The following is a 26435-nucleotide window of genomic DNA, read 5'->3' on the forward strand; positions in this document are numbered from 1 at the left end:
GTGCAAGCGTACAGGTGCATAATGTCGCGGAATTCGTTTGCATTCGTGCTGTCCGATATTGTATCAATATTCACATCTCCGAGAATAACAAACGACTTTGTAGGCTCCAACATAACTCAGTGCACTTTCTAAATAGTCACAAAAAACGGAAATGATACCAGATGGCGGTCTGTATATGGCTCCAATCGCGGTATCAGATATTTTAACAAACAAGCTTTCTGTGTTTTGGTCACTCCTGGTCAAGTTATCTAGAACTTCATACCGCATACTTTCCTCGATATACACAGCTACTCCACCTCCCCTTTTTTCCTCCCTGCATACGCTTTCGCACGTATAACCTGGCAAGTAAGGCGGAATGTCGTCCTTTGTGAACCAGGTTTCAGTTAAAACTATTGCTTTAAATTTAATGTTCAGGGACTGCAGGAATATAGCTAGATCATCTGCTTTGTTTCTTATGCTGCGCATGTTGAAATGAATACTTGTAAGCTCTCGTTCTCTTGTTTTATATGCTTTGTTGAAAGCTTCAGGGTCATAATAGCAACACTCGGCCATCTCCATTGCAAGCGTTCAGTGAGCGTTTGGAATATTCCTGTAGGATTCGCTTAGGTTCCTATTTTCTCCAGATCAGACACACTGGCGCGCATAAATTTTCCATGGGAGGTCCACACGAATTTCCATCCCACCACTTTCTTGCGGGCAACCGCAGCACCCAAGAGCTTTTTGTTCGAGGCAGTTAAGTGCTCATTTACGTACACAGAACAGCTTTCTCCGCCGAAGTCAAGATCTTTAGTTGTTAGCCCCTTTTTGCGGAATTTCTGCAGAACCTTGCCGCGTTTAGTGCGCTGTACAAAACGGACAACAAAGTTTCTTTCTGTTTGCTTGAATGTTGGGACGAGGTGGCATACATCAATGTCGGAGTCAACTATTGGTTCATCTAGGAAAGCTCTAATTCTCTTGACAGCGTCGCATGGGTCGCCGGCATCTGGTACTCCTTTGATCTCAAGATTATTAGCTCTCTGGTACTGTTCCAACTCTTGTATCCTTTCAGTCAGCCGTTTATTTTCTGCTGTCAGCTCATCGTTCTTCTTCGTCAGTACCTGAACTTCTTTTCGCAGTTCTTTTAACTCATTCTTGATTTCATTCACGCAATCACAGGTGTCATTGCAGTTTTTCACGCTGTCTTTCAACGTTCTAAGATCAGCCCGCAGTTCCCGCTTCAGATCTTCTAACGCCTTACTGATATCTTTCACATCTTTGCTCATGGCGAACAGTGTAGTGCGTGACACAGATTAACAACAAATTCAGACCATGTACGGACACAAAGCATATGAAGCACTTCGACACTCAATGCTGTGTTCGGGAGCGGCGCACAGACAGTTTTCTGGATTGCATAATAAGGAGCAAAAGCCTCACCTGCAATAGAAAAAGTATGCTTAACACGATGTCTGTTGCAGCCGCCGCCGAACTGAAGCCGAACTGGGCAGTCGCGCTCTTTATGGGGCACGATCCGATCTCCGATGACGCCCCCTTGCCGGTCCTCAGTCCCACCGCGCATGCGCTGCAGGGTGTTGATACGAGCTCAGGAGCCGGCGATCTTTCTTCACGGTCGTTCTTCATTCACAGCTTCTTTCTTCACGGGCGATGGAAACAGCAGGCTTGCAGAACTGCAATAGCAAAAGTATGCTTAACACGATGTCTGTTGCAGCCGCCGCCGTTCTCACGGAGGCCTAAATAAAATAAAAGCTAAAGCAAACTCGCCACGCAACGACCTGAAAAGCACTCAACGCGTTAGCTGACTCCTCCTACCGTCTGTGGTGAGTTCAAAAAAAAAAGGCAGGAGCTCGGTCGTTTAGCCCGATTTAAATTGTGGAAATCGACCACACAGGAAAATAATTCGAAGTTTCTAAGAATGTGCGGGACGTGTAGATCGAGTTCCCGTGGCAAAAAGACGAGTTCAGATTCCTCTTCAGTGCACCCTTAAGGCTCTGCCTCGGGCTGCCAGAATCAGTTTCAAGTGCTGTGCTTTACCTGGAAGCCCGTAATCCCCGATCTTTATACCCGTTTCCAACTTCTCACGGCGCGAACTTTCCTCAGGACCTTTGACCCGGTTCGCGGTATTAGAATTTCCGTTTCTGTTTGCCAACCATCTATGTTCTTGTCTAACCATTGGCCAAGGTATCGACCTCCGCAAGTAACGCTCACGCAGAACCTGTTGACCCAGATTCAAGTCGATCTGAGCTCCTTGGAACAGCTGACGTGGAGCTCCTTGGAACAGAACCATGCTTTTTCCCTCCATTGCGCAACATATGCTCTTCGATATCCTACATGGCATTTTTGCTGATCTACCACAATGTTCTCTCCATTCAAGTCTCCGGGAGCTGTGAGAAGGAGGCGATCTGGACATATTCTCAGGATCTGGCTTGGAGCTATTCCGTCCGCATCCCTGATTATATTCTTTGAAATTTCTGGCTCTTGGACTGGCTCTTCACAAAATTTCCACCTATACATCACATGTTGTCATCCTTGCAGATTGCCTCTAAGTTTTAGTCTCTCTCGAAACTTTAGAAAACTTTAGAAACTTAGAAAAGAGAAGTAAAGTTCGTAAGCGTAGTTGGTTTTACATTAAAATCAATTTAGCGCAAAAACGGACGCGGCAAAGACCAGCAGACAACACGGGGGCTGTGTTGTCGGCTGGTCTTTGTCGCGCCCAGTTTTTTGCGCTAATTCACTTCACTCTAAGAGAAATCCATTTTGTCTGAACACCTGGTGTCTTTTAACGAGCGTGGCTGATTTGTTGGCCAGATCGCCTCTTAGTGCCCCTATAATACATCCCGTTCCTTACTCCATTCTACTGGAGATTTCCCGTTTCCAGCGGTTCCAACGTATCTCAACCAGATTCCGTGATCGCTCGCTCAATAACGCGGATTTCCCACACTTAACCTACCCTTGGAATGACCGGTCATGCAAATAAAAGCTCCGTAAGGTGTCAATGGTGTTTTTTCGGCGCATAATCCACCGCCTAACTTTGTGTTTATGGAGATGCGGGTTCGCAATGAGAAGCCTTTGTGACACGTGCGGAAAAACTGAGCCCACAGAAAATTTTCTCCTCTCGCGCCGGCGGTTCGCACTGCAGAGAAACAGTCATCTGGAGGTCCCTCTGTCGAGGTTAGGGCTCTCTCTAACACTCCCAGCTCTTTTCTTGTTCGGTGAGGCCATCGAGGGATTCGTGTTAAGTATGCTTGCTTCGGTTTATGAGAGTTCCCATATCGACTCAGGCGTTAAGGAGGGTTTCTGTATACCTTCCTGACTACATTACTGCAATTAGAGGGCTCCATTGTGAACTCTATTCAAAATTATTCCAAATGTATTAAAAATTCTGAAGTCTTTTCTTCGTTGTTCAAAATTGTTTCCTTTAGATTTTACATTAAATATTTTTTACGCTTTCTCAACCATTTCACTATTCTCCACTTCCGCCTCAAGCCTCTCCCACTCAATCGCCGATGTGTTTTTACCTGGAATTCGGAGCTAACCCCTGGTCAATCCCTTCACATGGGAGTGCGCCATGTTTGCTCGTAACCAACAAGAACGAATGAGCCGGAGGCGGAGGAGCGCAGAGGCAACAATAACATGTAATTATATTCAGGGATCTGGTCTTAAATATTGTTTTCGGTTTCGAGGTATCACGGCGCCCCTGCAACTGTGAGATCTTCCTTACGTACGCTGTCGTCCCTCTAACAGCGGCGTGCACAGAGAGCCAGGCCACTGGCATGTGTATTCGTGCATGTAGTGCCGCGATCTGGGCTGTTTGCGTAGCTGAGGTGTGTAATTGCGTCACTCTGTAGCACACCTACATCAGGTCGTTTGTCACACGTTTCGCGCACGTGTGCGTGCGTTCCACGGCACCCTTAGGGCTTGTGGGGGTAGCGGTGGCGGCCACAAAAGAGGTGCCCTCGACTCAGCGTGGCGTGCTCAGCCAGAGACCAGCTACCAAGTGACAAGAGGTTCTTGGTCGTTCGGTGTCCAGCTTTCGCCGGTCGCAAGCCAGAGAATGGGTCGGAGGCAAAGGTTCGCAAACAAAACAAACTTTGTACAGCAAAGAGACCATACAGAGGATTTCGCAGTCACTCGTACGAGCACATGCAAAGTGATTAACAAAACAATGCAACTCATGCAAAGTAACTCTCGAGAGAGACTGCAATGCAAGAGATGTATTGCGCCTAAAGTGCGCTGACACAAGACAGAGACAAGGAAACTAAACACAGTTTGTTCACCGGGCACTGCGACAGTCCGACGACCGGAGGATGGCAAAGGAGCCGTCTCGTAAGTTGGCGCACGCTGCCTCACTGGTCCGTGGTCGGGCTGGTCTTGTTCTCCCGGGAGTCGTGCAGGCGCGCTTCTCCGATGCTTGAACGGAGGCACGCGGTATTTTCACCGCGGTCAACGCCCTTCAGATATAGGCGCGCTCCGCGTTTGTTCGTTCTTCGCGCCAAGGCAGGCGCGCACATAGACAGAGCATCACATGTACAGTTTCCTTCTTCGCGCCGGCCGCGCGTCGCCATTGGTCCGGCGTAGAGACTGGCTTCCAGAACATTCGAGTTCTTTCTTCCTACCCGGCGCGGCCGGCGCGCGAACGAAGTGAAGAGGGAATCACACAGCCACTCAAAGCTGCGCCCTCTCCGTCGGCAGTGAGTGGCATTTATTCCAAACATCTCGAATGTTCGACGGCTGCGCGGAGATGTTTCCTTTCACGCCACGCCGGCGAGCGAGGTGGAGAGGGCAGCAAGACACACAGGGTTGGGCGCTCTCCGGGGTTCCCTTATTCCACTGTTCTAGAATTCCCTACGGCGAGGTTGCTTCTGCGCCGCGCCGGTGTTCCAACGAGTGTACGCCGAATTTTGCGACGGCGCTCAAAGCCGGCGGCGCGGGGCTTTATCACTTAGTTCTGACGCGAAGTGCGACCAGAATTGTCTCGACTGATCGCGGAGGCGCGCAACTCCTTCCGCATTGTTGCAGACTGTTGTAGTTGCTTTAGCACCTTATCTCGATGGTTCTCTGCCAGCTTTAAACTGAGCACGGCCCAGACCGACGGGGATTCTGTTCGACGACCGCCGAGTCATTCACGTCTTTGTGGGAGCATGTCTGCCTAGGTGCAAACTGTTTCTTTTCGAAGCCCTGTACGGTGTTTTCCTGGCTACCGTCCCCATCACGTGGCAACAGGAAACTCCGTTACCCTAGAGGACCAGCGGCACCTTCTCCCCTCCTCAGACGTACTGGCTCATCTGCGTTCTCCTTTAATTGTAGCTAGTATATCTAACTTTCAAGTCTGTTCTTTAGTCTCAAAGCTTACACAGCGTACGCGAGAACTACACGCGCACACAGAAATTCCAATTCCATCTACCGACCCGACAATCTCTCGCCTCCTGGAAAGGAAACCTTCTTTGGAAGCTCCTTTAGCCTAAGCCATCATAAGTCACTCACTCTCACTGCTTCAGGTCCTGCCTATGTCAGTTTCCTTTCCATGGAACTCAGCTAGGAGATCATTGCCTCTCGTTTTTTTCCCAAACCACTCTTCGTACCTCTTAACGTCACCCGCATCCCTTTTGTTTTCCGTACGCTGTATGCGAACTCGTTTAAGCATTTTTCATTCTCCTCCAAGTTCCCGCCTCGTTCGTGAGTACTCGGAGGATAATACTGAATTTTTTCTTCTCTTCGGAGAGTGGTAAGCGTTATTCATTACATAAGATTACTTTGGCCCAAAATGACTTCTCTTGTGAAGTAATTGATGGGCTCTCAGACCATAAAGGCGTGTTAGTTTCACTCTCTTGTCCAGTCTCCAAATCACGCTATTTGTTTACTACTTTTCCTGACTTCACTCGTGCTGACGGCAATTCCATTATTGAGGTTTTAGCTGATCGTTTCGATACATTCTCTGCTTTCTCAGCAAGCCACGACGTAAATTTTCCTACTAATTACTTTGAATGTCTTGTCAAGGATTGTGTCCAACGCTTTGTTCCTATAAAAACTAAGAAAAGAAATACTAATGTTCCTTGGATGACTCGAGACATTTTGCATTTATCTCGTCGCGTTCGTAGACTAAGGCGATCTAGAAGAAGCAACGATCCCATAACCTTAGACAGATTTCACAAGGCAAAAAAAGAGCTTAATCTTAAGTTGCGCATGGCCAAGGATTTCTTTTTTCGTGTCCACCTGCGCGATCTGTTAAAAACTAACCCCCGAAAATTTTGGTCATCCATCTTACCTCGTGATACTGCATCCACTTCGTTCAGATTAGATAATGACGTCATCAGTGAGCCGGGTGTAATATCGGATGCTTTCAACAAATAGTTTAACTCGGTGTTCGTTCCGGATAACAACGTCATTCCGCCACTCACTAATATAATTTCTTCTCCAGCAATCAGTGATGTTGTGGTAAACACTGATGGCATCCTAAATCTTGTATTAAACCTCGACGTTAAGAAATGTACCGGCCCAGATGGAATACACAATGGGTTCCTGGTTCGTTACTCCATGTGGTCTTCAAAATATCTGACCATCACATTCAACAAGTCCTTAGCATCTGCTACCGTTCCTTCTTCTTGGAAATTAGCCAAAGTGCTCCCTCTTTTCAAATCTGGTGATAGACAGTGCTTGTCGAACTACAGACCGATTTCATTGACATCACAGTCATGCAAAATGTTGGAACACGTCATTCATAAACACATCATGCTTTTTCTTGAATCCAATAATTTGCTGTCAAACTTTCAGCATGGGTTTAGGCGCGGATTTAGTACGGTAACACAATTAACAGAATTCGCTCATGATATATTACATAACCTCGATGTCGGTAACCAAGTTGATGCCATTTTTATAGACTTCTCGAAAGCATTCGATACTGTTCTACATTCCAAGCTTCTTGCTAAAGTAAATGCTATACTAAACAATCCTCACTTGGTTGATTGGATTTCTAGCTTTCTCTCATCTCGTTCCCAGTTCGTTTCCTATAATTCTTCTCATTCTGCTGCTGTTGATGTAACGTCAGGAGTGCCTCAAGGCTCCGTCCTTGGACTACTACTCTTTTTAATATATATAAATGACTTGCCACATAATATTTCTTCTAGCATTCGTCTTTACGCTGATGACTGCGTTTTATACGAAGTAATTAATGGCCCTAATGATCATCGTCACCTCCAAGAGTCATTTGCTATGTTTTGTAGTTGGTGTAGTACCTGGCAAATGAGAATTAATTTCGACAAAACCGTCCTCATGTCTTTCTGTAACAAATCTTCCGTTTCCCATTTTAGTTACTCTTTCAATGGCCGTGTGGTGGATAGGGTCTCTCAGTACAAATATCTTGGTGTCATATTCACGCATAACATGTCTTGGTCTAAACGCATTGATTACGTATGTAATAAAGCACTAAAAAAACTAGGTTATCTACGACGCACGCTACCCAATTCACCAAAAGACACAAAGCTACTGTTGTATAAATCTCTAATCCGCCCTGTTCTTGATTACGCAGCTGTAGTGTGGAACCCGTACAAGCAATTCGAAATTAACATCTTAGAAGCAGTCCAAAAGAAAGCTGTGCGTTTTATATGTCATTGTTATGATCGCGATTTCTCGCCCTCTTCTACACTTCTCTCATTGAATTTAACCACGCTGTCTGCCCGTCGCCACACTGAATCATTAAAATTCTTACATTGTGTTGTCAATTCCTCAGTAAGGCTCTCAGCTAACCACTACATTAACTTTTTTTTATAAATAAACTGGTAACTTTGCACCATTATCATCTACAAGAAGTCATCACGAGCTTAATTTGATACCGTATTTTGCGCATGCTAATTTTTTCAAATTCAGTTTTTTCCCCGTTCAATAGAAGCCTGGAATTCTTTACCTGGGTCCATTCGCGTTCGTCCATTTCAAAACTTTGTAACTGTCATTGAAGACGCATAATAGCTGTGTATTCTTACCCTGTTGTTAACAGTTCCTTTCTTGTTTGATATTTCATTTGTGATTTTAACTTTTTGTATTTCTCACTTTGTACATTTTGCTGCATTTTGTTTCCTTGCATTTTGTGTTTTTCCCACTCCTGCCATAGCGCATACAAATTGCGCTGCAGTATGTATAAATAAATAAATAAATAAATAAATAAATAAATAAATAAATAAATAAATAAACGTTCTCCTTTCTGCTCGTATTCACCTCGCTCTGACAACGTCATAGTCATAATATCTGCTCACTACTTGCCTTCAGTATTCGAGGATGTCCTTACTACTACCAACACCACGCTAGCTAGTGTAGCTGCTCTTCTCAATTTTTCAGACATTGCTTATCAGTTCTGAGGCCTTTTCTTTGGCCCATTAGGTCTCTTCAGGATCTGCAATTCGTCCCTTTAGTTATATAGGGACGAGCTGCATGTCACTGGTAATATAAAACCGCAATGTCATTATAGCAAATCTCAGATTGCCTTTAACTTCAACTATCACCTCCTCCCAAAACAAGTAAGTGCCTCTTGAAGGAGGAGGAAGAGGAGGAATAAGAGAAGAGGCAGGGAGGTTAACCGAAAGAATAATCGGTTTGCTATCCTACACGAGGGGAAGGGGTTGAGGGGATAAAAAAAAAGAAGAAAAGAAAGGAAAGTGCCTCTTCAAAACATGCTATGAACGGTACCGGATAGATAGTATCACATCGCTTTACGCACTTCCTGGTTGATATCACATCACTTACCCTCAGTGAGACTACTGCCGTTGTGCAGTCGCTATATGTGTTTCCTCAGGCATACATACAGGCCGGGCCACGCTCACAGTTTCATTAACTACATTCCGAGGGCGCTTTTGATTGCCACTACTGAGTGGCAAAAGCAAGCGCATTTGGAAGCGTCCACAAAGTGAACTTTTAGTGCACTCGGTGGCAATCGGCGCTGCGGCCGTGTATCTGTTTTTTCAGCCAGCGTCCGTCCCGGCGGACGCGGTTGTTGCGACGCGCGTCTTTACTCTCTCTTTTACTCTGTCCTCTTATCTTTCAACTCTCTTCTATCTGCACGTGGCAGCGGTGCTTGAGCCAGTTGGCAGGCCCGTACACTCTCCTTTTAATCCTTCTCTCAGTCGCAACCAAACCAACCTCCTTAACATCAGTAAGCAAGACGCCATTTGAAAGGTAAGCAATGGTCCCGAACCTATGAGAAGAGAGCGGATCTGAGGAGCCACGCGTCCCGGCCGGCGAACATTCCGTTGTTGGCGATGAAAGCTTCTTACTGTTAGTTCGTGCTCAAAGCTTCCGGCACGCGGCTTTCTGTAACCAGGCTCGTCTCGAATGATCGGCACCACAGGCCACTGCATTGTTCGAGATTGTTGTAGCTGCTTTCTTCGTCTTATTTCCAAGGTTCTGAGTAAGCTTTAAAACTAGCGCGCTTAGGAGCGGCGGCGATTCTCTTCTTCGATGACAGCTGAGCACGCTTGTTACTATAGCCGACCTTTGGTTGTCAGTTCTTTCTTGGGCTCAAGTAAACCCAATGAAGAGGTTCTTTTCGAAGCCTTTCGGTGCTTTCCTGATTGCAGAACTGCCATCTCGACTGCATGAACCTATCTTCCATTAAAATCCATTGCTCTGATGGTCCTTCCAATGCGCTGACAGCACTTCTAATCAAGCAAGAACGCCGGGCAAAGCTTTTCCCTCGCCACAAGTTGGCATTTATTCCCACACAGTTTCCTGGGGCAGCATGTCAATGTAGGACCCCGAGATGAGGCAATCGGTGGCTATTCCCAGCTGCTCGCAAAGGTTCTGGGCGATGGCCTGGCCTTCCTCCGTTGTCTGCGTCTCTTTCAGCATAACCTGCACAACCAGAGCACGAAAATGTGAAGCGCCCGCTTCGCCACTGTGGAAGTCTGGCTGTCGGAACACAAATGTTATGCAAAGCACTTCAGTAAAAGCCAAGCACGCTTAAAAAACTCACGCTGCCAGCCGCAAATAAAACACGCTAGGATCTATAAACGGAAATTTAAACGGCATTTGTTTCATTGATAGCTGTTACGCGGCAGCAGCGGTTACACGTGCCGAAGGTGACGATTATGATATACATGCTATCTCATCAGCGACGAAGACAGCAAAGTCATTTATAAGTCAGGTCTTTCAGGAACCGAAATCTCTCACAGAACGTGCAAAACAAAACGAGTTGACGTTAGAGAGGTTTAAAAGCTCGCCTTGTCCCGTCTTGAGCCACTTCCTGTTCGTCTGAGAGCTTCTTTTTGAGCGACAAACCCGAGATTCCGCTGTTTGCGTTTCGTCTCGATTTTATATCACGAATTGCCTTGTCTTTTCCTCAGTGGCGTTTCTATAGATTCATTTATTGGTTGAAAACCTTTAATAGGAAAGGGGGGTAAGGGGTTTAAGGATTAGGATAGATTAGAGATATCGGCATTGCTTAGTTCAGGAGTCTTTGGTTTCATCTGCCTCTTTTGCCCGTTAATCCGCCGAAGCTGTCTCTGCAGGTCTGAGTCAGCCAGGAGATTTTCCCACTGCTCATGACTAGTGTTATCAATCATTGTATGCAGTGGACTAGCGCCGTCATCTCAAGAAGAGAGGTATAGGGTTGCCGTGTCTGCCTTGTATATTGTATATGTTGTGATACAGGGCCCCCTTTAAAACTGGTCAGTTTGTTGCATGGTGGCTGGTTCTCGGCTTAGGCTGTGTTGCGCCCAAAGAGTATGAGGCCGGCACGATCAAGGAAATGATCGATTTACTGGCTGCAGTGCTAAAATGTAAGATGGCGTGCCGCCGAAAGGCGCGTGAGGCCGGAACAAGAAGGAAGCTCAATTCACTTCGGCGTCATCGTCTTCGACGACTGGGGCTGCTCCTGCTGCGGAAGGCCGTTGCTGCTGCTACCGTAGGCCCCCCGATAGTGAAGGAGTCCGGTGCTTTCCGCTGCTTTCCGGTGTTTTCCACTTTCCACTGCTGAGGAGTAACGGGGAAAAAATGGCGGAGGATGGCAGCCGGGCGGTTGGGGCAGAGAAACCACACAAGTAGGCCCAGTGGGCGGGGCGTCTTCTGTGAAGGCTGGCTTCAAGCAGTCGATTGAAAAGGTGTGAGCGCGCATGAATGCCCACGATGAAGAACTTCGGTGTTCTTTCCAGCATACGGAATGGGCCGTCGTAGGGGCGCTGAAGCGGCTTGCGGACAGAGTCTCGGCGAACAAAGACGTGTGTGCAAGTCGCTAGTTCCAATGGAACGTGTGAAAATGCCCGAGACTGGCGTCTGAGATGTGGCGCTCGGAGATGACGGCAAAAATGGCGGAGCTGCGTCACGTAATCGGTAGGGTCGGGACTTGTGCACGAATCGGTAGATTCGAAAAATTCACCAGGAAGACGCAGGGGCGAGCCAAAGACAAGTTCTGCCGGAGTGCAAAGAAGATCTTGTTTAAGTGAAGCATGGAGCATGAGCAAAACTAGTGGTAGGGAGGCAGTCCAATGCGTAGTGTCCAGTGGGGCTTTGAGGGATTTTTTTTTTTATCGAACGATGGAAACGCTCGATCGTGCCGTTGGCGATGGGATGGTAAACAGTAGTCTAATTCGGGACGTTCCAAGTAAATTCATAAGGTTATTAAAAAGAGAAGATTCAAACTGGGCGCCACGGTCAGTGGTGATGGTCGAGGGAACCCCGTACCGGGAGACCCAGCCGGCGACGAATGTTCTGGCGATAGTGTCACTGGTGGCGTTAGGCAGAAAGAACGCTTCGGGCCAGCGACTAAACCGATCGATGCAAGTAAGAAGATATGAATGTCCAGCGGAAGGTGGCCAGGGACCCAAGATACCGATGTGGACGTTGTGAAAACGGGCTAACGGCGGAGGAAATGAGCCGAAGGGAGAGGTCGTGTGTCGCTGAGTTTTAGACTGCTGGCAAGCCAGGCAGGCACGGGCCCAGGCGCGCACGTCCTTGTTGATGCCGGGCCAGACGCAACGTTTTGTAAGAATATGCTGCGTTGCGCTAATTCCGGGATGGGACAGGCCGTGGAGGGCGTCGAAGACAAGACGACGAAAGACAGAGGGAACCAAAGGGTGCGGAGTGCCGGCCGAAGTGTCGCAGATGATGTGGACGGGGCACGAAGGGAGGAGAAATTCACGAAGAACCAGCGAGCCAGGGTCTTTGCCAAGGTTCATAACTTTCAAGTCATTATGCTGCGCTTTTGCGAGGGCGGCAAAGTTGAAGTTCGGTGACGGAGCAGCAGAGGCGAGGGAAGTAGTAACACGTGACAGAGCGTCCGCCGGAGCATTGTCAAAACCCTTCACATCTCTGATGTCGGTCGAGAATTCTGCCACGTACGAAAGGTGACGAATTTCACGAGGCGAGAATTTACCCCTCCCCTATTTGATGGCAAAAATGAGTGGTTTGTGTTTGGTGACGATGTGGAACTGCCTACCTTCTAGGAGATTCTTGAAATGCCACACGGACATGTACAGTCTTTGTCAAAAGTTTAGGGCCCAGGGGGTTTGCTTCTAAGCTTCGCAGTGGGACTCCTGTAATATTCGTGGTAGTCCTAACCATTGCAGGATGAAGCGCCAAAAATCTTCTTACCTTCAGCAAATTTGGAGCACTGGAGATGCATTACGAACCAGACAGTGTGCTTCAGAAGCAAACCCCCTGGGCTCCAAACTTTTCACAAAGGCTGTACGTGGCAAGAAGCTCACGGCCGAAAGTACTGTAGCGACTTTGGCCAGCACAAAACTTGCGGGAGAAAAAAAAAGATAGAGGGGTCCAAGCACCATCCATGAGCTGGTGTTGCACAGCTCCAACGTCGTAGTCGGAGGCGTCGGTCATGAGGCGATGGAGTGCATCACGGCGCGGATGGGCAAGGAGGGCGAGGTCGGATAGTTTCGCTTTGGCGGCCTGGAAAGAATCCCGAGCAACTGAACACCATGTCAGTTGTGCGGAGTTCGTTTTCTTGCCTTGAAACATGTCTGTCAATGGTTTGACGAGTGCAGCACAGTGAGGGACTAGACGGCGATAAAACTGTTAAGGCCGAGAAATTCACGGACCTTGCGGATTGAGGTAGGCTGCGGAAAGGCTTGAATGGCCTGGACTTTTGATGGGAGAGGCAGGATGCCGAAGCGGTTGACACGGTGACAAAGGAAGTCGAGCTCCGACTTGCCGAATTCACATTTTGCTCTGTTGATGATCAGGCCGTAATCAGAGAGACGTTGAAACAGCAGCCGGAGGTGTTGAAAGTACTGCTCCGTGTCGCGGCTGAATACGAGGAGGCCATCGATGTAGGCCATGCAGAAAGGTAGACCCCGTGTAACTGTGTCAACGAAGCGTTGAAATGTCTGGCCAGAGTTGCGGAGGCCAAATGGCATGCGGAGGTATTCGACGAGTCCGAATGGTGTAATGGTTGCAGTTTTGGGTACATCGGATGGTTCTACATGGATTTGGTGGTACGCCTTGACGAGATCGATTTTAGAGAAAACTCAACGCGGTGATGAAATCCTCGATGTGAGGTAGGGGATAACGGTGCGGAACGGTAGCGTTGTTGAGGGCGCGGTAATCGCCACAGGGCCACCAGTCCCCTGGGGATTTCTTCGGTACCAAGTGTAGAGGGGACGACCATGGGCTACATGAAGGTCGGATAATGCCAAGCTCCAGCGTGTGTTCAAACTCGTTGCGGGCGATCTGTAAACGGTCTAGAGCAAGGTTACGGCCTCGAGTGCGTGTGGGCGGGCCAGTAGTTACAATGTGATGCGTGACCTGGTGTTTGACGGGCAGCAAGAAGTTGGAAGGGCGAAGGAGAGAAGGGTATTCATCCACGAGGATCTCGTAGGTGGACTGGTGTGGGCTGGGTATACTGGCAAGCGGTTCTCGAAGACGGAGGCCCTGAACAGAGAGGTTCTTCGCGGCGTCCACGAGACACCTGCTGTGCATGTTGACCAGCAGATTGTAGTGGCGCACGAAATCAGCTCCGAGGATTGGGTAGCGTACGTCCGCGACGAGGAAAACCCATCGGCACACACGTCGGAGGCCCAAATTGAGTGTAAGAGCATGTTCGCCGTACGTAGCGATGGGGGTGAGGTTTGCGGCTTGGAGCGATGGGCCAGTACGGCGAGAAGGTCATGATGTAAAGCTGCGGGGGAGGATGCTGACCTCTTCTCCATTGTCGACGAGAAAACGGAGGCCCGTGATGTGGTCGCAAATGAAGAATAAGCGGCTGGTCTCTGGGCTGATACCACTTGCCGCTTCCAGTGGTGTCGTGGGAAGTTTCCCTGGAAGCGACAGGGAGGGGTACACCGACGCGCTGCTTCACCAAAGGTGCGGTGACATCAGCACTCGCTGCCTGGAAGAAGTGCGGTAGCACTGCGTCGGCGAGGTGAGGTCTGAACGGGAGCGGGATGCGGGAAGTCGACAGTGCGGCGATTTGGTCGGACAGACGTGCAATCAGGACGTGGAAGTGGTCACGGAGGCTCTGAAGGTCCTCGAGGGAGGGAAGAGATGATGGCGGGGGTGGGAGGCTGCGAGACTGCGCCGAGAGAAATTGCGGTGTAGGAAACGTCCATGACCGAGTACGCCAGCTCAGCAAGCTTCTCCAAAGACAACCCCTGGGCGGGCACAAGCACCGTGCGGACCTACGGCGGCAAGCGCTGAAGGAAAAACTCACGCAGGAAGTCTTGGTCGAAGGTAGCAGCCTTGTCGCCCAGGAGCTGCTGGAGCCGCCGCAGCAACTGTGTTGGCTTGCAGTCTCCCATTTCTTCGGGGGAGATGGGCTGCTGCAGACGGCGATGTTCTGAGGCGGCTGTTCGTTTGATGAGCTTAACAGACGACGTGTCAAACGGGGCTGAGGCGGGCGGAGTTATGAGGTGGTCGCGAACTTCGGCGGCAATCTCAGGTGGTAGCGACGCAGCGACGTGATGAAACTTCTCCGCCTGGCTGGTGATGCGGCCAATAGGGAACTGGCTGTTGACCTGAGCGAGCCAGAGCTGAGGATCGGCTGGCGAGAACTGGGGGAGGCGTAGGGACAGCGCAGAGACTGCGCTGGAGGGCATGACATGGCGGCATGGCACCAGGCATGGCGGAGGCGTTGTCGTCGGCGTTGGCCATGGTGGTAGCGGGTGTTCCAGTGGACGTCCAGAGCCACCAGTTTGTCGCACCCAAAAATTGTGGTGCCGACTCGATGAAGGAAATGATTGATTTACTGGCCGGAGTGCTAGACTGTGAGATGGCGTGCGGCCGAATGGCGCCTGATGCCGGCACGAGAAGGGAGCTCAATGCGGCGGCACTTCGGCGTCATCGTCTTCGATGGCTGGTGCTTCTCCTGCTGGGTGAGGCCGCTGCTGCTGCTACAGCTGTTATGCAGAAACGCAAGCTTCCTTCGCCTTTCTTTATATGCTCGAATTGTTTCCCCGAGTGTTTCCGGTTCAGTAAAGGATATTCTACCAGTGGCCACGCCCCCCGACCAGTGAAACCCAAGACAGCGGTATCTACCCTCCACCCCAGCATCAAGGACCTCGACGATTGTATATTGTCTACTTGTATTCGTTCCTTCCGGTCTCCCGAGTAGAAAAACGTTCAGCGTTCTGCATATTCTCAGGTTTTTTTAAAGCCGGACAAGCGGCCTGTAAATCCGAGAAAACAGCTGTTTTGTCTTCTGTTTGCTTCCATGGCAGCTAGGGCTATTGCCACCTCCTCCGTTGTCCTGAGAGTCGATAACTGCTGCTGTTGTTGCTTCTCTCAAGCCCTATATCTCGATGCATCGATGTAAATTACCGGCTGCTTTTTCTTGAGGTATTTGTTTGCCTCTGGCCGCCCTCGCGCCCCGGTGGAATACCGGGCCCATGTTTTGCGGTACCCGGTCTCGGTCTATTTCAATCTCTTTCTGTATGGATTTGTGGGTGCGCACTCAGGATCCTGACGAAGTCGGCTTTGGCACTCTCTCGATCGCACGAACGACGCCGCAGTTGAGCACTACCGCCTGCACTCGGCGACGCTATGAAAGGCTGCGCGATAGCTGCCGGAGTTTTGTGTCATAACACTGTGTGGCACTTCGAGCAAGGCGCTAATTTTACGCTGCTGATTAGACACTCTTAGTTCGGCGTACGCAGTGAGCTAGCGTACGCAGCGACTCTGCGGGCAACGAATGCACATGCGCAGAACGCTACACGTCTTACGGGCGTACGCACGCTACGAGCGCGAGCTAGGGGTACGTTACGGGATGCGTTGACAAGACGGCGGCGCCGTGTTCGTCAGCTTAGGAATATAGAGTGTCCACGCTAACTTTAGCCAAGGGTTAAAAAATAAAATATTTGAGGTAGGCCAGGGAAACCACTTACATACACCTACCAGTCGGCTTGCGCATCATAGGCAATTTTTTTGTTTTGCAATTAAGATAATTTTTCTAAATGCGTAAATATTGACTTTAGAAAGAAATTGTGCACATAAAAGGTGGAGCGCACCTTCAGAAACCCCATTCCATTTATTTGCAGTAAAGAAAACTTCACGTGTATCTTTTTCCGAGCTCCTAAGAAAGCCCGCGAAATACAAAAAAAAATTACGTGACTATAGTCGGATACAACTTACGAGGGGCGTTCAATAAAGATTTCCCCTGACTCACTTCTACTTATTGCAGGATGCTGAAACTGCGCATGTGTAATGACTTAAGTCCCTATAGGTCGCGTGCTAATGTGAAACTCTTAACTAATAACGGTCTTCTTTTCACAGGTGCTGAAGTGGTGTGAGGTGTGATAATGGATGCAGTGGAATACAAAGCAGTCGTCAAGTTCCTGTACTTGAAAGGCCGCACTCCAAGGGAGACTTTCGATGAGACAAAACAGGTTTATGGGGAGGATTCCCCATCATATGGTGTATCAAAGAACTGGCATCGTTAATTCAAATGTGGTCGGACTTTGGTGGAAACGGCTCCGATTGCAGGGCGACCTCACTCCATTATAGATGAACACACTATCCAGCAAGTAGAGGCCGCCATTTTAGAAAATTGCCGCGCAACCGTTCGAGACCTAGCCCAAAATATCAATATTAGTGTGGGGTCGAGGGAAAAAATCATTCAGAACCATCTTCACATGCGTAAGGTATCCGCTCGCTGGGTTCCCCGGCTGCTCACACCTTTCCGAAAGCAGGAACGAGTCGAATGCTCCCAGGCTCTTTTGACCATGTGCCACGGAAACCAGGAGGACTTTTTCAACAGACTGATTGCACAGTATGAAAGCTGAGTTCATTACTATGATCCGGAGACTAATGTCCAGTCGGTGCAATCGAAGCACTTGGACTCACCGCCTCCAAAGAAGGCACGCGCCCAGCCCTCGGCGGGCAAGGTCATGCTCAAAGTCTTTTGGGACCAGCACGGAGTAGTCTTTATGGATTTCCTAGCAAAGGGTGCCACGATTACTGGGGCATACTATGCTTCACTGCGGCGGAAATTGCGGGAGGCCATCAAGAGCAAGAAACGTGGCATGCTCACCAAAGGTGTCCGCCTTCTGAAAGACAATGCCTCAGTTCACAACTCTCATGTTGCCCAGATGGAAGCACGCTGCTGCGGCTTTGAAATTCTACCGCATCCCCCTTATTCACCCGACCTCGCACCATCGGACTGCCTCCTCTTTCCAACAATGAAGTCATATTTGAAGGGTAAGCATTTTCCAGATAATGAGAGTCTGATTTCCGAAGTCACAACATGGCTTTTGGAGCTACCTGTTCACTTCTACAGGCAAGGTGTTTACAGATGCATAAAAAAATGGGAGAAGTGTGTGTCCCTGGGTGGCACCTATGTAGAGAAGGACTAATAAATCTGCAAAGTTTCATTGCTCTCCGTCCAAAGGAAGTGGGTCAGGGGAAATCTTTATTGAACAACCCTCGTAAGTCTGCAGTGAAGCTCCGCCCACATTCAGCCTCCGCGCACAGCATTCCTCCACGACGAAAAAGTAGCCCATTGTTGAAATTTTTCTTCTATAACTTAATAAGAAGCTTATCACCAGAAAAAAATGATAAGCTCTAGAGTTTTGATACCTGGCTTGTTTGATATAGTCAAACATTAAAAAGCTGACTTCGTCTGCTGTTCCAATTGGCCAGCGGAGTAATACAAAATGCCGCGGACAGCGGCCCAATGTTAGCAACTGCTGTTTTTTTAAGTTGTATCCTACTATAGCGCATTCGCGCGCCACGATTGTGCTGCTCTCAAACGTGGTTTGAGTGAACGAAATCAGCTGCTGGCAAGGCGCGACGACATCAATGCGCCGGCAGGCCGATATGTCAACGGTGGTTGCGGCCCTCGCGCGAGCCAGTCTGCAAGCGTGACGGTGCAAGTTGCAGCGAACGCGCCGAGCATTGTGAGCTATGACATGGCCAAAGGTGACAAACACAAATTCGGCGAGTTTTATTCGCCACTGAGAGGCAAAAGAAGATAAGCAAGTTCGCTGCAACTTGCACCGTCACGCTTGCAGACTGGCTCGCGCGAGGGCCGCAACCACCGTTGACATATCGGCCTGCCGGCGCGTTGAGGTCGTCGCGCCTTGCCAGCAGCCGATTTCGTTCACTCAAACCACGTTTGAGAGCAGCACAATCGTGGCGCGCGAATCCGCTAGTCACGTGATTTTTTTTGTATTTCGCGGGCTTTCTTTGGAGCTCGGAAAAGAGAGACACGTGAAGTTTTCTTTACCGCAAATAAATGGAATGGGGGTTTCTGAAGGTGCTCTCCAACTTTTCTATTCACAATATCTGTCTAAAGTCAATATTTACGCATTTAGAGAATTTATCAAGAATGCTAATTAATTAATTCCAAAACAAAAAATTGCCTATGATGCGCAAGCCGGTTGGTAGGTGTATGTAAGTGGTTTCCCTGGCCTACCTCAAATATTTTATTTTCTAACCCTTGGCTAAAGTTAGCGTGGACACCCTGTATACACGTCGTCGCTGGAATCTTCGACGCGATAACTGGCTCAAATGGTAGCCACTTTTATTTATTTCGCACGCTCTCACCCACATGTAGAGGTATAAGCGATAGCCCCTCTTTTTTAGATAATTTGGCGATTTTTAACCTCTTAGACCTAACTATATGCGCTGTACTTTCCTCGCAGCAATGACACCTGGCGAAGCGGTTCTCTAGCTCTTAGTCAGCTAGTTGCTACATTTTCTTCTATTTGCATAGTTTTTCTTCTTTGAACAAAAGAAGGCTCGCAATGCACCCACCCTAGTTATCGGTAATTGCGGATAAAAATTTGTTCAACTCACGTTCATGTGATTTGACGTCTTGGCACTAGATGGCGTTACTGTTTAAGGCCGATTCACACGACGGACCGTTCGCCCGCGGCCCGCGCACTACGCGTTCATGCGTCAGCACATTTAGAGGCGCGCTGCCAGCCGTTAGAGGCCGCAGCCGGCAGCGCGCATCTAAATGTGCTGACGTATGAATACGTAGTGCGCGGGCCGCGGGCGAACGGTCCGTCGTGTGAATCGGCCTTTACGCGTGCCCCTGAGGAACGCTACGTGTTTACGCTATTTACAGCGCACACAATGCAGTAAGCGTTGCGTACGCCGAACTAAAAGCGCCTATTAAGGGTTTTGTTCAACGGAAAACCTTTCGTTGTCGACGGCAGTGAGTGAAGAATCCGATTTGGTCTCTTGGAGCAACGTTTTTAGGCGGTGTGGCCGCGTGGCATGCATGCCGTGTGGCGCAACTGATTAGTGTAGTGGTACTGGCATGTGATGGCCCTTAGAACAAAGAAGCGCCGCGGAGTAGTACGCTGCGTCAAGAGACGGCACGCGAGATGCCGCCTAAGTAAGGCTCCTCTTTTTTAGAGGAGCCTTAGGCCTAACAGCCTTAGGCCTAATTTGTCGCACTGATTATAGAGTTAATCAAGAGTTTTAGAATTGGGGGCCCCAAGAAAATAGCGGGCCCCAGCGCTACGCACGAGTGCGCCGGTGAGTTTTACAACAGGGGTCTCCCCTAAACAGAGGGGTCAGGCTGGCGTTTATCCATTGCAGCGCCACTACGGCAAACCAAAAAGATACCCTTAAAAATATCATTTTAAATTATGCGTTTATTTCTTCATCACAAACTGTTATTATTGCAGGCACACTATATACAAGTAAAAATTAAAACAACTGTGCGCTTCTACAGAGGCAGGAAACCACATTCGAACGTACCGCCGAGTCACCTCCATGGAGACCTAGCATTGCGTACTCGCTAAGGCTAGCAGCTCTCAAACACGGAAACAATCTGAAAATCTGACGCATTCCATCGATAAAATTTTGTGGTGCGGCCATTTTCAGACAAAGCGAAAGCTTTGTTCGCCTTTCGTTTTCTGTCTAGTACATAGAGTAGTGGCGAAACGAATCGGTGGTGAAGCGAGAGGGCACGGTTCGATGGGCGCCGCCATGTTGCCTGATTGTAAAGCAGCGTTGGGCCGCCCGCCTGTTTGAACCTCGCACGCTTTCTGATGTCAAACGACGCGTACTCGCTAAGCGTAGCAGCTCTGTAAACACGGAAGCAGTCTTAAAATCTGGGGTGTTTTATCGCTAAAGTTTTGTGGTTCACACAAGTTCATGCTAAGCAAAAGCTTCGTGCCCCTTTATTTCGCTGTGATCATGGGGCACAGCGTAGCGACAAGGACGAATAGGCCCCGCTTTGACCGGCGCCGCCATGTTGCCTGAACGTAAAGTGGCCTTGTGGTGCCCGCTATTTCGGCAAAATAGCGTTCGCCGCTAACGCTAACCCAAGACGCAAGGCAGGCCTTGCATTCTGCGCATGCGCACTTCGACGCCTCAAACTTCTTGGGGGCCCCGATAGTTTTGGGCCCCCTATTCTAAAACTCTCTACTGACTTAGAGGGAAACCTGCGCATTGAGCCCATTCAAGACAGCGGGCAACGCATGAACGCCGCCATGATACACCGGTTTGTGTGTCGTCAGCTGTTCAGACACTTGCTAAATCTGGACAAAGAACGGAGTTGTAACCTGGCAACGTAGCCCGTGGGAAGATGGCGGCATACAGAGCAGCTCTCGACTGCTGTAAACATGCTGTAAACAACGGATAAATCATTGCGTTTGGAGCATTTCTGGTGGTACGCAGCGTAGGATATCGACTGTTACTTCATATGGATGCCTTGTTTCTTCTAAATTGTTATTAAGGCGAAAGCCTTTAATGTCTCATCGTTGTAAGCAGCAGTTGTCGACAGAGAATGTCACGCTTTTCAGTTGGTCGAAACGGTCGTGACGTCACAGTGCGCCAATTTCAAACGGGGCCAATTGTACTTTGGCTAGTAACCATGCAACCAATTGAAGGGACCATATAGTGATGCTCCAAGTAAGTGGGACTGAGCTTAGTTAATTGCTTAATTGCCCAATTAGCCTAATTAACTTCTCTAGTCAGGCCATATAAATAAATAAAAGCTAGTAAGAAATTGGTCGAGCTCGGGAATCGAACCCCGGTCTTCGGAGTGCGAGACGAGCATGCTATCCACTCCGCCATGCCAGCTTTTTTTTCTTTATTGCCTGACTTTTACACAGAAAATTGGACAAACCAAACAATCGACAAAACACAATAAACGCTATGTACATACGACTCGTGGTCAGCCAGCATGAATCTGGCTTCATCTAATTAAAATTCAGGCAATGTACAGAGCGGCTCTAGTTTTGAGAGCCACTCGGAGGGTCCGCAGCGGCCTTCTGAATGGTCAGAAACATGTCCATATTTTCGCGAAAGTAAATCCTGGCAGGTCTTGCGTCTCGGTCACAATGGTAGCCTGCCATTCTGGAGCGCCATATACAGTGAAGGCCTCTCAGCATTATTAAGTCGAACTTTTTTTGAACTTGAAAACTTTTATTTAGATCTTTTAAGAGATTCGCGGATTCGAAGCCTCCGTCGTCTTTCGTGGCGCCGGCGACTTGAGGCTTCTCTTCAGCAAGGTTGGGCCCCTAGTCCAGGGCTCCACTGAGTCGCGCTGCATCAGTAGCGTGCCGCACTAAGGCCCTTTGGGCCGCGAGCTCGCTGCTGGTGAGCCGGCTCTCCCATTGCTCCGCACTCGGGAATTCGTGTTGGTGGAATGCTTTATTTCGTTCGCACTCCCATGTGATGTGGTATAGTGTGGGTGTGTCGCCGCACCAGGGGCAGTTTGCTCTGTATTGTGTTGGTGACATCTTGTTATAGATGTACAAGTTGGGGAAGGAGTTTGTTTGTAGCCTACGCCAGCCGACTGCTTCCTCCCTCGTGAGGGCTTTGTGTGGTGGTGGGTACTTGAATCTAGTCCCTCTGTATAGTTGTAATGTCTCTGTGTATCCCCCCTCGCATGCTAGTAGCTGAAGCTCCAGAACATCTGACATGCCTGCTCGGTATGTAAGCCCTCGAGCTAGGCTGTCTGCTGTTTCGTTCCCCGCTACGCCTGCGTGGCCTGGGACCCAGATTATGTGTTGTATGGGTGTCTTCTCAGCAGAGGCTGCTGCCCCACTGATTATCCTGAGGGCCATGCCGCTAATTCTGCCCTTCGTATAGTTTTTACACGTGTCTTTCGAGTCTGTTAAGATGTTTAGAGATCGGCCTTTCCTATAGCCTTCTGTTACCGCCAGCGCGACGGCAATTTCCTCGGCCTCCGTTATGCCCACGACCTCCACTGAGGCGCATGTGGCCATGTCTCCTGTGCTATTAACTACCACCGTAGCGGCTAAGCGCTTCCCTGCATGTACGTACATGGAGGCGTCCGTATAGACTGTGTTCTCTGATCGGCCTAGCCTCCTTTCTATCTGCTCGGCCCTTGCTTTTCGTCTGTCCTCGTGTAGGTTAGGATCCATGTTTTTAGGCAGGGGTCCTACATTAAAGGTCTTTCTAAGGTCGTCCGGTACGTCCGCGTATCTGTCTATGAGTCCGCACGTGTTCCGACCCAACCTTCTCAGGAGCGCCCTTCCCGTAGAGGAGCCTCTGAGTCTGATGAGTCGAAAGGCACCCCATCCTCATTTTCAACAGATAAGTACCGAATGCCGTACGGGTCTAGCGGAAATTCTTTCTTTAAGGTTCGCTGCAACACATCCCAAAAATAAACCCCTTCCCAACAGTGTAAAAAAACACACATATCTCGTTTTTTTTTTGTTTTTTTTCACTCCGCCATGCCAGCTCGATGGTTTGGAATTAACAAAGGCACGTCTAGTGAATACGGTGTCTTCGCTCACTGCCATCCTCCTCCCTTCCCTACCGGCGAGGTTTAGGTGTCCACCGAGATATGAGAGAGAAATACATTTCCTTTCCTCAAAAACCAATTTACCGACGAGCGAGGCGTAGAACCGAATGGGCGATGGCGTTCTATCGACTCCCTGGCAGCGTTGCAAGACGCTCTCGCGTTCCACTCTTAGAGGCGAAGCTTAACATCTTAACCACACATCAGTGACCACACTTTAGGTCAAAAAAGTGCACCCCCCCCCCTGAATTTTGACGGGTGTCAGTGAGCCAGTCACTGCGTAATTTTCTTTCCTCAAATACAATTTTCATTTTCTTCATTATGGGCCATCTTCGTCTTCTTTCACTCCCACTTCCTCCTTTCCTCTACGGTGCGGTTCAGGTGTCCACCGAGATGACAGAGATTTACTGCGCCATTTCCTTTCCTCAAAAACCGTTGCGTTGAAACGGCAAGGCATCGCGCCGAACGGGCGGTGGCGTTCCGTGGACTCCCTGGCAGCGCTACAACACGCTGTCGCGTTCCACTCCTAAAGGCGAAGCTTAAGCTTAATTAGCAGTCAATTAGTATTCAGGTATTAATCAGTAATTAACCATTAATTAGTAATTTGTCATCACTTAGTAATTAGTACTTAATTACATGTGACGCCACCAGTGCCACAGAAGCACTGAAAGTGGTGCGGAAAACGCTTTCGCCTCTACGCACTTTAGACAGTCAAAGTGCCCCCTGAATTTTTTTGAAGGCAAGTACCGCGACTGTAGGATGCGGCGATGGCGTAGAGGTAGAGCATCCGCCTCGCGTGCAAGAGGACCGGGGTTCAAATCCCGGTGCCACGCAATTCTCCACCGGATTAAAAAAAAAAAAAAACTCCGAGTGTCGATGGAATTGCATAACCAGGCTTGGAGTGCGGCCTGATTTCGGTGACCAGAACCGACAACGCACTTCCTCACCAGAACAGGATTTGGCCACCCTGGTGTAGTACTTGGCCACAACCTTCTATGAACAAACCAATTAACCCTCGGCCCTCAGTCCCCAGCGGCTGCGGAGCAACTGACCAAGGCGGCGGTCAGATCTGTGACGCAGCGGAGGGTGCTAAGAATCTCTGGCTCCGGACAGGCCGCCATTGGAAACTGAACCTGGCAACGTTTAACGCAAGAACCTTATCAAGTGAGGCTAGCTTAGCAGTGCTATTGGAGGAATTAGCCGGTATTAAATGGGATGTCATAGGGCTTAGTGAGGTTAGGAGGACAGATGAGGCGTATACAGTACTAAAGGGCGGGCATGTACTGTGCTATCGTGGATTAGCAGATAGGCGAGAACTAGGTGTGGGATTCCTCATTAATCAGGATATAGCTGGCAACATCGAGGAGTTTTACAGTATTAACGAGAGAGTGGCAGCTATCGTAATTAGGCTTAATAAGAGGTACAAGCTGAAGGTGGTGCAGGCCTACGCGCCTACATCAAGCCATGATGACCAGATAGTTGAAAGCTTATATGAGGATGTGGAATCGGCAATGACCAAAATAAAATCACAGTACACTGTACTGATGGGCGACTTTAATGCAAAGGTAGGTAAAAAGCAGGCTGGAGACAAGGCGGTAGGTGACTATGGCATAGGTTCTAGGAACAGTAGGGGAGAGTTATTAGTAGAGTTCGCAGATAGAAATAATTTACGGATTATGAATACCTTCTTCCGCAAACGAGCAAACAGGAAGTGGACTTGGAAGAGCCCCAATGGTGAGACTAAAAATGAAATAGATTTCATACTGTGTGCACACCCTGGCATCGTAGAGGATGTGGAGGTCCTCGGTAAGGTCCGTTGTAGTGACCACAGAATGGTAAGGTCTCGTGTTAGCTTAGATTTGAAGAGGGAACGGAGGAAACTGGTGAAGCGAAAGGCTATTAACAAGTTAGCATTAAGAGGGAAGGTAGAGGAATTCAGAAGGTCGCTGCAAAACAGATTTTCCGCTTTAACTGAAGAAGACGACCGTAGTGTTGAAACAATGAATGATAATCTTACAGCTATCGTTACAGAGTGCGCCGCAGAAGTAGGTGGTAGGATGGTTCGACAGGATACCAGCAAGCTATCTCAGGAGACCAAAGATCTGATTAAGAAACGCCAGAGCATGAGGACGTCTAACTCCACAGACAGGATAGAACTAGCAGAGCTATCGAAGTTAATAAATAAGCGCAAGGTAGCCGACATAAGAAAGTTTAACATGGAGAAAATTGAGCATGCTCTAAGGAACGGCGGTAGCCTAAAATCAGTGAGGAGAAAACTGGGCATAGGTAAAAACCAGATGTATGCGCTAAAAGACAAACAGGGCAATGTCATCAGCAATATGGATAAGATAGTTGAATTAGCCGAAGAGTTCTACACAAATCTATACAGTAGCGAGTGTAATCATCAAGTTACTGAGGGAGGCAGTCAAGCACAGCAATGGGACATCCTGCCAGTAACGAAGGAGGAAGTAAAGAAAGCCTTAGGAGCAATGCAAAGAGGGAAAGCAGCTGGTGAGGATCAGGTAACAGCAGATTTGTTGAAGGACGGAGGAGAGATTGTGCTACAAAAACTAGCCACCCTCTATACGCAATGCCTTGTGACCTCGAGAGTACCAAAAGCTTGGAAGAACGCTAACATTATCTTAATTCATAAGAAAGGAGATGTCAAGGACTTGAAGAATTACAGACCAATCAGCTTATTGTCCGTTGCCTACAAGGTATTGACTAAGGTAATCGCTAATAGGGTCAGGACAACCTTGGACTTTAGTCAACCAAATGATCAGGCAGGCTTTCGTAAAGGATACTCGACAATAGACCACATTCACACTATCAATCAGGTGATAGAGAAATGCGCAGAATATAACCAACCCTTATATATAGCCTTCATTGATTACGAGAAAGCATTTGACTCAGTGGAAACCTCAGCTGTCATGCAGGCATTGCGGAATCAGGGTGTAGAAGAGTGTTATGTGAAAATATTAGAAGATATTTATAATGATTGCACCGCTACTATAGTTCTCCATAAAGTCAGCAATAAAATTCCAATACGGAAAGGGGTCAGGCAGGGAGACACGATCTCGCCAATGCTCTTCACTGCCTGCTTACAGGAGGTATTCCGGGGACTGGAATGGGAACAGTTGGGGATAAGAGTTAATGGAGAATACCTGAGTAATTTGCGATTCGCTGATGACATTGCCTTGCTAAGCCACTCAGGACAAGAACTGCAAAGCATGATCAATCAGTTAGACAGGCAGAGCAGAACGGTGGGGCTAAGAATTAACAT

General features: G+C 48.7%; 2 protein-coding genes across 4 annotated transcripts in view; one reads left to right on the plus strand and one right to left on the minus strand.

The window, feature by feature from the left end:
- LOC149367681 (transmembrane protein 117-like) overlaps nucleotides 1–26435 on the plus strand; it is a 205759-nt gene that overhangs the window by 14708 nt on the left and 164616 nt on the right. The window lies entirely within an intron of this gene.
- The window catches only part of LOC149367682 (uncharacterized), a 106238-nt gene continuing 89479 nt past the window's right edge, over nucleotides 9677–26435 (minus strand). For both annotated transcript variants that reach the window (XM_089556878.1, XM_089556870.1), the window contains exon 5: nucleotides 9677–9831. In XM_089556878.1, the coding sequence (XP_089413004.1) occupies nucleotides 9691–9831 (141 nt within the window). In that variant the 3' untranslated portion in view covers nucleotides 9677–9690. The remainder of the gene's footprint in view (nucleotides 9832–26435) is intronic.

Source organism: Amblyomma mixtum, chromosome 1 (genome assembly GCF_055824585.1).
Source record: "Amblyomma mixtum isolate Tamu chromosome 1, ASM5582458v1, whole genome shotgun sequence".
NCBI lineage: Eukaryota > Metazoa > Arthropoda > Arachnida > Ixodida > Ixodidae > Amblyomma > Amblyomma mixtum.